Source organism: Colobus angolensis, unplaced genomic scaffold, assembly GCF_000951035.1.
Source record: "Colobus angolensis palliatus isolate OR3802 unplaced genomic scaffold, Cang.pa_1.0 Scaffold316, whole genome shotgun sequence".
In the NCBI taxonomy this organism is placed as follows: domain Eukaryota; kingdom Metazoa; phylum Chordata; class Mammalia; order Primates; family Cercopithecidae; genus Colobus; species Colobus angolensis.
This window is the reverse complement of record NW_012116444.1, coordinates 649675-663341: the sequence shown is the minus strand read 5'-3', so window position 1 is coordinate 663341 and position 13667 is coordinate 649675. Positions and strand designations below refer to the sequence as shown.

General features: G+C 43.4%; 1 protein-coding gene across 3 annotated transcripts in view; it reads right to left on the bottom strand.

Moving 5' to 3' along the window:
- The window catches only part of MMS19 (MMS19 nucleotide excision repair homolog (S. cerevisiae)), a 43644-nt gene that overhangs the window by 11451 nt on the left and 18526 nt on the right, over positions 1 to 13667 (bottom strand). The window contains exons 2-10 of one of the 3 annotated variants that reach the window (XM_011951182.1): positions 13071 to 13119; positions 10003 to 10103; positions 8452 to 8537; positions 8012 to 8086; positions 7503 to 7572; positions 6990 to 7118; positions 6838 to 6899; positions 982 to 1068; positions 346 to 420 (exon numbers count right to left, since the gene is read on the bottom strand). In XM_011951182.1, coding sequence (XP_011806572.1) covers positions 346 to 420; positions 982 to 1068; positions 6838 to 6899; positions 6990 to 7118; positions 7503 to 7572; positions 8012 to 8086; positions 8452 to 8537; positions 10003 to 10103; positions 13071 to 13119 — 734 coding nt within the window. The remainder of the gene's footprint in view (positions 1 to 345; positions 421 to 981; positions 1069 to 6837; positions 6900 to 6989; positions 7119 to 7502; positions 7573 to 8011; positions 8087 to 8451; positions 8538 to 10002; positions 10104 to 13070; positions 13120 to 13667) is intronic. The other 2 variants (XM_011951183.1, XM_011951184.1) reach the window with 2 other exon arrangements.

The window sequence follows — 13667 nt, the reverse complement described above, 5'->3', positions numbered from 1 at the left end:
TGCAGGTCCCTCAGCATAACGGCACCTGGAGGAGCCTTGGTCTCAGCAGAAAAACCAGTGAAGATTTTTAACAGTCCTACTCAGGGAACAGACAAGTAGATTACCTTGGTTGATAAAATAGAAGCCTAGAGAGGGAGTGCTGGTCAGCCCTTCCTCAGTTACTATGGGATGGGACAGACACGACAGTATGCAGCTGGGGGCTTCAGGTGGACACAGAGGCCCAAATCCTGGGTGTCCTCTTCTGAGGCCCACGAACTGTTCCTTGGCTATCCAAGAATCTATATCCTTTAGTACCCCTAACTTGTCAAAAGGTAGCTGGGTCCTGCAAGGAGAAAAACCACTCACCAGAGTCTGTAGAGAATCCAACTTGGCACTCAGAACCTCAGAATCCACTTTCTCAATCAACAGGGGCAGCAGAAACTGTGGGACAGAAGCAAGATCTTAAGCCTGAGATGGGTGGTGTGTCAGTCACATCAAGTCCCCAGAAGCAGGTACTACATCAAGGAGCTATATTCAAGTCAGGAGCTATGATTGTGAGCTAACTTTCCTGCCAAGCAGTGGCCAGAGCCCCACTACCTCAAAAACAGGCAGGTTGACAAAGTTATAGGATTTTAAAAGACAGCACCATATAGGGATTGGGTTTATTTATTTATTTTATTTTTTTGTGTAGGAGGGGATGGGGTCTCCCTATGTTGCCCAGGCTGGACTTGAACTCCTGGGTTTAAGTGATCCTTTCCACTCAGACTCTCCTGAGTAGCTGGGACTATAGGTGTGCGCCACTAAATCCAGCTCTGGATTATGAAGAGATGGTAAAGTTTTCTACATCGAAGGTTTGAAGATACCTGCCACACAAGACACTTGTAGGGTGTCATGCCCTAAAATGTATACCAGATCTTTTTTTTTTTCTCCATGCTTTTACTGCTCTTTCTTCAGAACCTTCTATGGGCAAAGGCCATATACCCTAATCTTGGCTAGACCCACCTCAGCGAATCGTGGTGTAGAAGCCAGCACAGTGCGAAGACTCAGGATGAGGTCTTCTCTCTGGATACCGTGGGGGTCATTAGGTGGCTGGAAAAGGGAGAAGGGCTGTGGGTTTGTGTAACATTTCAGACCACCCTTGAACACAGGCTTGAACCTGGTAACCCTGCAGAACAGGGTGACTCATACCCAATCAGGGAAGACAGTATGATAATGACGCCTCAGCAAGAAGACATGCTTGACCTTTTATGTATTCCTTGGGAACTTTTGTCTTTAGGCATTTTTAAAGATCTGATTACACATTTTCTATCATTTCACCACTAAGAGATAAGCATGCTTAACTTTCTCGTGTATTGCTTTCTTCTCTGATACATACTGTTACTACGTGCTAGTATATACTGTTTCTGTATACTTAAAAATAATTTGGTACATGCGGTTTTTAATTCTTTTCACTTAACATATTAAGAACATTTTTGGTATTATTCTTTCATAGCATTGGTTTTAGTGGCTATGATTTCATTTTGTGGTTGTACCAGTTTATCTAAATAATTCCTTGTTGATGGACATTTCCATTTTTTTCACCCTTATAAAAAGCTGTAATTCTGAAAACAGAAAGCCTTGATGGTTTCTGTACCAAGACGACAGATTGAAAACATAAATCAGGTTTTCCTTTTCCTCTTCGCAAACTCCACCAAAAACACAGTAAAAGAAGGCATTTCTTTTTTTTTTTTTTTTTTTGAGATGGAGTCTTACTCTGTCACCCATGCTGGATTGCCGTGGCTCAATCTTGGCTCACTGCAACCTCCACCTCCTAGCTTCAAGTGATTCTCATGTCTCAGCCTCCCAAGTAGCTGGGGTTACAGGTGCGCCAACACACCCGGCTAATTTTTGTATTTTTTGTAGATATGGGGTTTCACCATGTTGGCCAGGCTGGTGTGGAACTCCTGACCTCAAATGATCCACCCGCCTCAGCCTCCCAAAGTGCTGGGATTACAGGCGTAAGCCACCGAGCCTGGCCTGGTTTTTGTTTTCATGACTGCACTTTGATAGAAAAGATAAAACTGTGAAATTGTCTTATAAAGTAACACAAAGACAGAGGTACAAAATAGAAAACAAAAGGTCAGAAAATCAGAGGTCCAACAAAAGATTAATGAGAGTTCCAAAATGAAGGAACAGAGAAAAGAGAGGGGAAGAAATAATCAATTAAAGAATTCAAGAGAAATTTACAGGACTAATGGACATTAGTCACTACTGACAGGGCCTACTAAGTGCCCAACACAGTGCATGAAATAGACCAATACCAAGGCACATCACTGTGAAGTTTCAATATATTGGGGAGAACCAAACTTACCAGTTTCTAGAGAGGAAGAAAAAAATGGTACATACGAAGTTTATGAAACAGAAGAAATTCAGACTTCTCTACAGCAAATGAAAACTAGATAACTAGACTTATTTATTTATTTATTTGAGATGGAGTTTTGCTCGTTACCCAAGCTTCACTGCAACCTCTGCCTCCAGGATTCAAGCGATTCTCCTGCCTCAGCCTCCCAAGTAGCTGGGATTACAGGCACATGCCACCACACCCGGCTAATTTTTTTGTATTTTTAGTAGAAATGGGGTTTCACCATGTTAGCTAGCAGCTGGTCTTGAACTCCTGACCTCAGGTGATCTGCCTGCCTTGGCCTTCCAAAGTGTTGAGATTATACGTGTGAGCCACCACGCCCAGCCAATAACTAGATTTAAATGTAGCAATGCCTTCAAAATCTTAGGAGAAAATAATTTTTTTTTTTTTGGTTACTGAGTCTGGTTCTGTCTTCCAGGCTGGAGTGCCGTGATCTTGGCTCAATGTAATCTCTGCCTCCCCAGCCCAAGCCATCCTCCCACTTCCGCCTCCCGGGTAGCAGGGGCTACAGGCTCAACCACCACACCCAGTTAATTTTTGTATTTCTTATAGACAGGGTTTTGCCACGGTGCCGAGGCTTGTCGTGAACTCCTGAACTCAAGCAATCCACCCGCCTCAGCCTCCTAAAGTACTGGGATTACAAGCGTCAGTTACTGTACCTGGCCTCTTTCTCAGGTGCAATCATAGTGCACTATAGCTTCAAACTCCTGGCCTCAAGTGATTGTTCTGCCTCAGCCTCACAAGTAGCTGGGACTACAGACATGTGCAACTGCATCCAGCTAGAATTCCTTTTTTTTTTTGAGATGGAGTTTTACTCTTGTTGCCTAGGCTGGAGTGCAATGGTGCGATCTCAGCTCACTGTAACCTCTACCTCCCAGGTTCAAGCAATTCTCCTGCCTCAGCCTCCCAAGTATCTGAGATGACAGGTGCCTGCCACCATGCCTGGCTAATTTTTGTATTTCTAGTAGAGACGGGATTTCACCATGTTGGTCAGGCTGATCTCGAACTCCTGACCTCAAGTGATCCTCCCACCTCAGCCTCCTAAAGTGCTTGGATTACAGGTGTGAGCCACTGCACCTGGCCTAGAATTTCTATTCCTGAATTACATGCCCATAATGTCAAAAATGAGAGAAAAGATTGAAGACATTTTAGGCTTACAAATCTAAAAAATCCTCACTTCTTCCTACATTCTCACAGGAAAATACTAAAGGAAGTACACCACCAAACTGAGGGGGTAAACCACAAAATGAGGAATATGTGAACTCAGGAAATAGGAGATCTGATCCAAGAAAAATGATAAGGGAATCTAGGATGACAGTGAAGGAAGATCCAATATCTACTCTGCATTAGGAGTAAAAATCAACCTGTTGACATTGTTTGGCTAAGAATGGTTTTAACATTCTTAATGTTTGAAACAAACCAAAAGAATATCTTGTGACAAGTCAAAATTATATGAAATTCAAAGTTTAGTGTTGATAATAAAAGTTTTATTGGGATATAGCTACTGTAGCTGTTCTTGTGTCTAAGGCTGTTTTTGTGCAGTAACAGCAGAGTTGAGGAGACCATACGACCCACAAAGCTATTGTCTGGCCTTTTATAGAAAACGTTGGCCAGGCATGGTGGCTTATGCCTGTAATCCCAACACTTTGGGAAGTCAAGGCAGGTGGAAGCCCAGGAATTCAAGACCAGCCTGGGCAACAAGGCAAAATCCTGTCTCTACAGAAAAATACAACAATTAGTCGGGAGGAGTGTCGTGTGCCTATAGTTCCAGCTACTCAGGAGGCAGGGATGGGAGGATCACCAGAGTACCAGAGTCCAGGGAGGTGGAGGCTGCAGTGAGCCGTGATGGTGCCACTACACTCCGGTCTGCCTCAAAAAAAAAAAAAAGAAAAGAAAAGAAAAGAAAGAAAAAGTTTGCCAGCCTCTTCTTAGAGTGAGCATATAAGCATAGTGAAGAAACTGAACCTTAAACTGATCAGATCCACTATGATGGCACACGATCAACACTGAGTTGTGGCTGGGCGTGGTGGCTCACGCATATAGTTCCGGCACTCTGGGAGGCTGAGGCAGGTAGATCAGTTGAGGTGAGGAGTTCGAGACCAACCTGGACAGCATGGCAAAACCCCATCTCTACTAAAAATATATATAAAAAAAAAAATTAGTCGGGCATGGTGGCACGTACTGTAATCCCAGCTATTCAGGTGGCTGAGGCACAAGAATCACCTAAACCCAGGAGGCACGGGTTGCAGTGAGCAAGGATTGTGCTATTGCACTCCAGCTTGGGCAACAGAGTGAGACCCTGTCTCAAAAACGAAACAAAACAGAACCAACAACAATAAAAACCCTGATTTGTAAGACAAAGAATAGCTGTAACTCAAATTATTACACTAAAGCCAGGTGCCTCTGTTTTAATTAATATCTTGATAAGAGCTTTCTGCTTCTGACAGACTGCAGTGCAGAACAACATACAAAAATCTGCTTGAATGAGAGAAACTTTCCTAACATTATCTGTAAGTTTATTTTGCCTAGATTATCTCTGTGAAAATAAACAGCTGTGAACAGTGATTGTTTCCAATGGGAAAATGGACAGTGGCAGTAAAGGGGTATGAAAGGAGTTTAATTATCTACCCTTTAAATGTTGAATCATGCTCATTGTATAATCTTTCAAAAATTGGACGAAATACTGTTCCTCTCCCCCAAATTATAAATGCATATATTCTTTGACCTAGCAATTTCTTCTAGGAATTTATTCTATCATTATACCCAAGTATGAAAGTCGTAGCACTGCTCATAACAGCAAAAGATTAGCAACAATCCACAGAGAACTAGTGAAATAAATTCGTTATTTCTGGTCAAAGGAATATTATGGAGCCATAAAGAATGAAATAACTAACTTATATACTGACATGGAACACTCTCCAAGACATACTGTTCAGTGAAAAAAGCAAAGTATAGGAGAAGTGTGTGTGTGTGTACATGCCCGCATGTGCATACACTATGATTTTAGGGGGGTGGTGTTAAGGCATTTGCTTATATATAGATGAAAAAGCTCTGTAAAGATACAAACATAACTGATAACTTGGTTGATTATGAGGAAAAAAGGATGGTAGGGAGATTTCTCACCCTTTTGGACTTTGGATCATGTGAATGAATTATCTTTTCAAAACCAACACAAAACACAAAATAAAACCAAGTAAAGGCTGGACATGGTGGCCCACACCTGTAATCCCAGCACTTTGGAGGCTGACGCAGGTGGATCACGAACTCAGGGGTTCAAGACCAGCCTGGTCAAGATGGTGAAACCCCATTTCTACTAAAAATACAAAAAAAAATTAGCCAGCTGTGGTGGCGGGCACCTATAATCCCAGCTACTTGGGAGGCTGAAGCAGAGAACTGCTTGAACCTGGGAGGCAGAGGTTGCAGTGAGTTGAGATCACACCACTGCACTCCAGCCTAGGCGACAGAGCAAGACTCTGTCTCAAAAAAGCAAAAACCAAACCAAAAAACCACACAAACCGAAGTGAAAACAGAAGAATGTGGTGGCTGAACCAGGATCTTTCAAGATTTCAAGGGTATAGAGTTAGAATAAGAATTCTGATTATGGAAGAGATGAAAAGAGTCATTTTGGGAGAGAGGTGGTCCCCAGTAACATAATGTCAACTGAAATAAGCTGGTAAGAAATTCCCTACAGCAAAGATGGTGGTGTCACTATAAAGACAGTGAGAGTCAATATGCTGTTTGGCATGCTGCAATAGAATGCCTTTTATTTCTTTCAAACCACTAATGCTTGCAGCACACACACCCACATGGTGATGAAACTCTGAGTATTTGGCAGTAGAAGGGAACTCAACTGCAGAGTGGGAGGAAGGCCCAAGAGGGTCAGAGCAAATACCTTGTGTACACTGTGCACAACTGTGCCTTCTTTGTTTTGTCACTTTGTTTCTATAGCCTGAGATGCCCTATCCAACTCCAGGATCATATCTTACGCGTCCCCCACAAACCAACTGAATTCCTATCTTAATTGCGAAGTCAGTTCCTGCCTACTCTAGCTCACACTGAACTCTTGTCTTCTCTGAACAGCTATAGCACTACTCATTTTCTTTTTTTTTTTTTTTTTTTTTTTTTTTTCTGAACAGCTATAGCACTACTCATTTTCCTACCTAATCTACTGTTACTTAAATGTTTCAGCCTTCAAGGGCAGGGACAGTGTTTTGCAATCCTGTAGCCTTCAGCACTAAATACAGTGTTAAGGAGCTTAAGAATTCGCCCAAATACATGCTGCTTTGAATCATTCCTCATATGTCAAACGCTTTTCCACTTCCTAGTTTATTAAAATATAAAATAATGCGGGTAGGGATGTCTATTTTGGTAACCTGTACCCTCAGTGCCCAGAACAGGGCTTGGCACATAGCAGATACTCAACAAATACATGATCAATCAACGAAGGTGCTACTTACAGGGGTAAAATCGATAGGGAAATAACAGGATGTCACTTCAAACAACTCCTCCACAAAGGGTCCTGTGGCAACAGAGAAAGAATGAGGTTGGCTTATCAGCTTCATTCATCTGATAAAGCTCCAACCAGCTAATCATGGCTACCACGATGTACCCAGGCTATAATCCCTGGAGATGAGGTCATGGACGATGCGGAAGGCCACCAGAAGATTACGGGGATCCTTTTCTCCATCCATCACCTGGATGAAGCCAAAGGTGAAGTCAGCTCCTAGGCTCTTTAGCTCTGGGAAGGAGAGAATAAGGTTACTATATTGTCCCACAGCACAGAAAGTGTGGGCTTTCTCCTGGCCTGTATTCTCCCTCTGCTATCACTGCTTCCCTTTTCCTTTCAGGGCTGACCCTTTTTCCATTCCAAGAAAGTACTCAGTGAAGAGATGTGCAACAATATACACATTGCTGTGGAGGTAAGAATTTAAAACACTGGCTAAAACAAACTCTACCCTTCCTTTACTTCACTGGGGAGGGAGCGGACTCCCCCTTTCCCTTTATCATTCTCTCTCAGGATACCAACTCTTCTATATAACCCCACGTAAAATAAGTCCTACTAATAGGGGAAAAAGTAGGATGTGCTTGCTTTTGACATTTCCCAGAAGGCTCTGCCTCTTACCTTCTTCCCGGGTTCGCATAAAATTGGTGATGATATTGTAGACTGTGTGTCGGTCCACCTGTGGCAGGGACTTGGGGGTGGGGGAGAAAGAAGTGAAGAAAGTGCTCAAAGAATACCTCAGCTGACACAGCTAGTTCCTGCTTCATAATCTCTAAGTGAACAGTGCTCCTTATACCAGCATAAGATCAATCTAAGAGAAACTACAGAGAAAGGGTATGCTATTGACTCAGCAGCACAGCAGTGGTGCCAATAATCCAAACCTGCCTGATGGATGGATGCCTTACTTTCTGTAGGTATAAGAGGATACAGGTCAGATCTAATGGCATGCACCCCTCTCTCCTTGTCCAGTAGCAAAGAAGAGCATATAAACATGCTGAAGAAGAGCATGTAAACATTCATAAGATCCCAAAGAATTCAGAATTTAGAAGGCAATAATTTTTGTTATTGAATCCCAGTTATGTTAAGGGGTGGAGACAGAGGAAAACACCAACATGACTGTTATCCCTCACCTGTACATGCACTTCCTGGAAGATGGCTTTAAGCACAGAAACAGCCAGCCCTGAGGGCAGGGCCACACACAGGCTCTGGGGGAAAGGAGAAGGTATATGAACACTGAGGGAATTGCAGCATGGACTCCAAAACACAACCCTACAACAGGCCTAATTAGCTACTGTAAGAATCACAGCACCCTGGTTGAGGAAGAAGTACTAATAGTGAGAATCTTTCTCAAGCTGATGAGTTCCATGCAGCTCTTTCCAGCGGGCTCTGGTTTCCAGTCCCCCAAAGTACACTTTTACTTGCTAGAGGGAAAAGGGAAGTAGAGCTGGTAACACTAATTTAGTCCCACATTTGGGCACCTGCTCCTCAGCATGTGAACCAAAGCGCAAGGAGAGAACTAGACAAGGGCTCCCTTGAACAAAGTTACATAATGAAATGAAGGAGAACTCACAAGTGCCTTCAAACCCTGCAGGACAGATGGGATCACAAGATGATGGTCCTTCAGCCGGTTCTCATAGAACAGTATCAGGTGTACCACTGCACAAACCAGATTCAGCCATTAATGGACATAGGCACGAGAACGGCGCAATAGTTCTGCTCCTTTCCTAAGTCTGTAACAGCTGTTTCTGTTTGGGTTCCACTACAAATTTTCTCTTTTACCAAGAGATATGTCCTATGCTATACCGCTAAACAGGCTGTAGGTTGCGCATGTGGTGCTTGCCTCTAGGGAGGCTGAGGTGGGAGGATCATTTAAGCCCAGGGGTTTAAGGCCAGCCTGAGCAACACAGTGAGACTCTGCCTCTAAAAAACAAACAAAAGGAACTCCCTCTCTTGGCTTTGGAGCCCTCTCTCCCTCTGCCTCTATACAGGGGAGCTTCTTCCTTCTCCCTTCCTTCTTGCCTATTAAACTCTCTGCTACTTAAAACCACTTCACGTGTATCGGTGTCATTTTATCTAAACCAGCATGAGGACCAAGAACCCTGATGTTGCTCCACTCACTAGAGCCGTATCATTTTGTGTGTTGGCTGGGAAAGGAAATTCATTCATCAGACTGAAGCAATCAAACTCCAAATGGTACTGTAAACTGAATCCCATATCCACACGCCATTCTTCTGAGGACTCTCAGATCAACTCCAGGAGGAGCCCTTGCTGCTGTTCCCCATTTGACACCCCTTTCGAGTAGGAAGTAGCCAGAAGGAGTCATCGCCTCAAACCCCCTAACAGCAGTTAGTGTGGCATCTCTACAGGGGGGAATGTTGTAGGAGTTATTAAGAAATTATTTTAGGCAGACAGAGAGGAAAATGGGTCCTTGGTAAGTTTTTGTTTTTAAAAGCATCTCCAGAAAAGTTTCTTGTAAAGCCCTGGCTCTTAGTGTCAAGCTGCAACCTTTGATATGCAAATGCAATCCATTAGAAACTGGGTCCACCCAAATATGGCAATTCCCGTGGCCTTCCTGCTTCCTATAGTTTGCCTACACCTGCTACACAAGATAAGTAAGATGTTGGCCTTCTTCCCCCTCAGGACCTCAAAGCATGCTGATATTTCATTACTTTTCCTCTTTACCTATGAAATACTGCTCTGTTCATTTTACAGAGTGGGAAAATACACTGAAAAAACAGTCTAAGGCTACATTTGAAATCTATGTGTCTTTCTTTTTTTGGAGACAGAGTCCCACTCTGTCATCCAGGCTGGAGTTCAGCGGTGTGATCTCCGCTCACTGCAACTCCCATCTCCTGTGTTCAAGCGATTTCTGCCTCAGCCTCCCAAGTAGCCGCAGGCGCCCGCCACCATGCCTGGCTAACGTTTTGTATTGAAATCCATGTGTCTTTTGTCTCAATTCTAACCATCTCTGCGACATATACCAGTGAGAAATGAAGACCTTGCATTAGTAGTTCATAGATACTTCAAGCCCTCCCTCCCTGCCAGTAAAGTTGGCTTGAATAGATAAGGGAGACCTGGGCTCAGCAATCCAGGAAGACATTCCTACTAGTGACACCAGTACCTTCCTTCTCCAGGAGCAAGGTGTGACAGTGGAGTAGCACCTGTGACAAAAGTTGGATTCCTCGAGCCCGAGTTCGGGGTTCTGGATTCTCTAGAGAGGACCTGAGGGAAAACAGGGTAGAGAGGGCCTGCAATTACCCAGTTCAAATGTTTGAAGAAATAAATATTTTACATTCGTCATACTCACCCCCTGGGCATGGAAGCAGAGCCAAGCCCTGTTAAGAGTAAAAACAGCCCAGGAAGGTGTTCCTGAGGTAACGGCATTACAGATACCAGTAAGGACAGAAGGCTTAAGAGCGATCCTCAGACTGATGTGGCATCATTTAGAGGCACACATGACACCAAGAGCCAACAGAGGTTTCTTCCTCCAGGCACCCCCAGCTTGGCACCTAATGAGCACTGTGCTTATTCTTTCTCCCCAGTGGTATGATTGTGACATTCCTCTGAACTACAGCTTAGCAGCTACCCACAGGATTTGAGAGATGATTGGCAGCTGCAGCTTCCACCAAAACAAGGAGAATACGTGTATTTTTGTAAATTAATGCTAAGGAAAAAAAAATGCTCAGAATCACCACCAAGTTCCTAGGATAAAAGAAAACATGAAAAACCAAAACTTTATAACTGGAAGGTTACAAAGTAAGATGGCCAGAATATAGCTCTAACTAGGTAGGATTACTGATATAGGAGAAGCTGGACTGAAGCAACAAGGAAGTAACTTATCCTCAATACTGCTCTATGGAGATTATACTGAAACATATTAGAAATAATCTAAGCAGGAACAAGCAGAAAGTGGAAGAGTTCTGGCCATGACAGTTGTATTGAACCTCCAGGGTAAGAGTATATATTAACTAAGAGTAAGGGGACAAAAATAAGGTCACTCTTAACAGGATCCCCAGGATAAAAACCTGTAGAAAGGTTTCTACTCAGGAAGTAGAAAACTGTGCATTCAGGTTGGGTGTGGTGGCTCACACCCGTAATCCCAGAATTTTGGGAGATAGATGAGAGGATCACTTGAGCCCGGCAGTCGCAACCAGCATGGGCAACACAGTGGGCCCCTGTCTCTACAAAAAATACAAAAACTTAGCTGGGCATGGTGGCACAAGCCTGTAGTCCCAGCTACTTGGGAGGCTGAGGTGGGTGGATGGCTTGGGCCCAGGAGGTTTAGGCTGCAGTGGGCCATGATCGTTCCACTGCACTCTAGCCTGATTAACAGAGTGAGACCGTCTCAAAGAAAACTATGCATTTGGAGCATTTAAAAATGGAACAAGGCACACAAATGCTCATAGCAGCATTATTAGGAATAGCAAAAAAGTGGAAACAATCCAGATGTCCATCCACTGATAAATGATTAAATAAGATGCATAGCCATACACCGGGAATATTATTCAGCAAGAAAAGAAATGCGGAACTGATATGTGCTGCAACATGGATGAACCTTGAAAACATGCTAAGTGAAAGAAGCCAGCAACAAAGGTCACATGAAATTTCCAGAGGAGGCAAATCCATAGAAGACAGAAAGTATATTAGTGATTGCTGGGGGTTGGTTAGAAGAGGGAAGGGGAAATGACTGCTAACGGGCATGGGTTTCTTTCTGGAGTAATGAAAATGTCCTCAAACCGACTGTGCTGAGAACTGCACAAATCTGTAAATACACTTTTAAAAGCCACAGAATTGCACATTTTAAAATGGTGAACTTTATGATATGTGAATTATATATCAATAAGGCTGTATGTATATATGTATGTGTATATATATATTTTTTTCTTTTTGAGACAGAGTCTCGCTCTGTCACCCAGGCTGGAGTGCAGTAGCGTGATCTCGGCTCACTGCAAGCTCCACCTCCCGGATTCACACCACTCTCCTGCCTCAGCCTCCCGAGTAGCTGGGACTACAGGCGCCCGCCACCACGCCCAGCTAATTTTTTGTATTTTTAGTAGAGAAGGGGTTTCACTGTGTTAGCCAGGATGGTCTTGATCTCCTGACCTCGTGATCTGCCCACCTCGTCCTCCGAAAGTGCTGGGATTACAGGCATGAGCCACCGCGCCTGGCCTATATATTTTTTTTATGGGGGTCTCACTCTGTCACCTGGGTTGGAATGCAGTGGCATGACCTGTTTACCACAACCTCCACCTCCCAGACTTCAGTGATCCTCCCACCTCAGCCTTCCGGGTAGCTGGGACCATAGGTGCATGCCACCATGCCTAGCTAATTTTTTTGTATTTTTGGTAGAGACAGGGTTTCACCATGTTGCCCAGGTTGGTCTTGAACTCTTGAGCTCAGGCCATCCACCTTCTTTGGCCTCTCAAAATGCTGGGATTATAGGTATGAGCCACCACACCCAGCCAATGCTGTATTTTTTTTTTTTAATGGACCAAAGCCACCACAATGTGAGTAGAAAGGCCAAATAGTCTGTTACGTGGGAGAAATGTGTAACAGTGACTTCGTTTTTTAATTTCCCCCAATTTTCTAGTTTTCTGTTTTAGAAGACATGCTGTCACAATTAACAACTCTTACTAGTAAGACTTGTCAATTTAAATGGTCTATACTACACTACATACTACAAGCACATACTTCCTCTAAGTGCTTAGAATCCCAAGCTATAACACTGCTTTATCAGCTGTTTCCCAAAGCCTTTTCTCCTAGTGGGGATCTGCAGCAGGGTCCGCCTCCTGGGAACTCCCCAGGCAGGGCCCACAGCTTGTTCTGAGTCAGGTCTAGGCAGGCTAGCATCCCATGGGGGTAGGTGGGTCTAAAGATGCACAAAGGAATCAACAACAGCTGATGGCCTTCAACCACGTACCTCACCCCAAAGCTGTGGGCTGTGCCAGGAGTTGATGTGGCCTACAGGCTATGTGCTCCCAAATACTAAAGAAGCCTCAGCCAGATGGCATGAAACTTTTCAGGAGAAACAATTCAAACACATAGTCTTAGACTGAGGTACTAATATGGAAGGGGGCTGCTGGGCTACAGGACAAATTCAGGCTCCAGGAAAGCAATGATGCGCAAAAGTAACTTTTCAGAATACACAGTCAGGATTGGAGAAGAACATTCTATAGCAGGGGCTCTTACCCAAGGGCTTCCACAACTTGTAACACTGTATAGTTGCCAGATTTCACATCTGCAGGAAATAAAATAAATATGAAAAATTAAAAAACAAAAAAACCCTACCAAAGTGTTGAGTAACACTAATTATAATGTTTCCTGCCTGCCCTAGGCTTTGTACCAGGGGGTCTACTATTCTTGCCAAGAACCCTCCACGATAAGAAGCAGCATTACTGTAACACTTCAAATATGCAGCTTTGTATAAAAAATGAAAAGAAAATAAATATATCATTTGTGAATGACATGAGCATGTATCTTGAAAATCCAAGATAAATTTAAAAAATTACAAACAAAATAATTTGTTAAATTAGTTGGATACAAAATATTATGAAATTTAAAACCTTCATATATATACATATACACAATAGCCTGTAAAATGATATAAGGAAAAAGACCTGGTTTATAATAGCGAAAAAAGAAAAAGGAAAAAAATACCTGGATATAAACTTTTATCCTCATTTTAAAAAATCATAGTAGGCTGGGCGTGGTGGCTCAAGCCTGTAATCCCAGCACTTTGGGAGGCCGAGACGGGTGGATCACGAGGTCAGGAGATCGAGACCATCC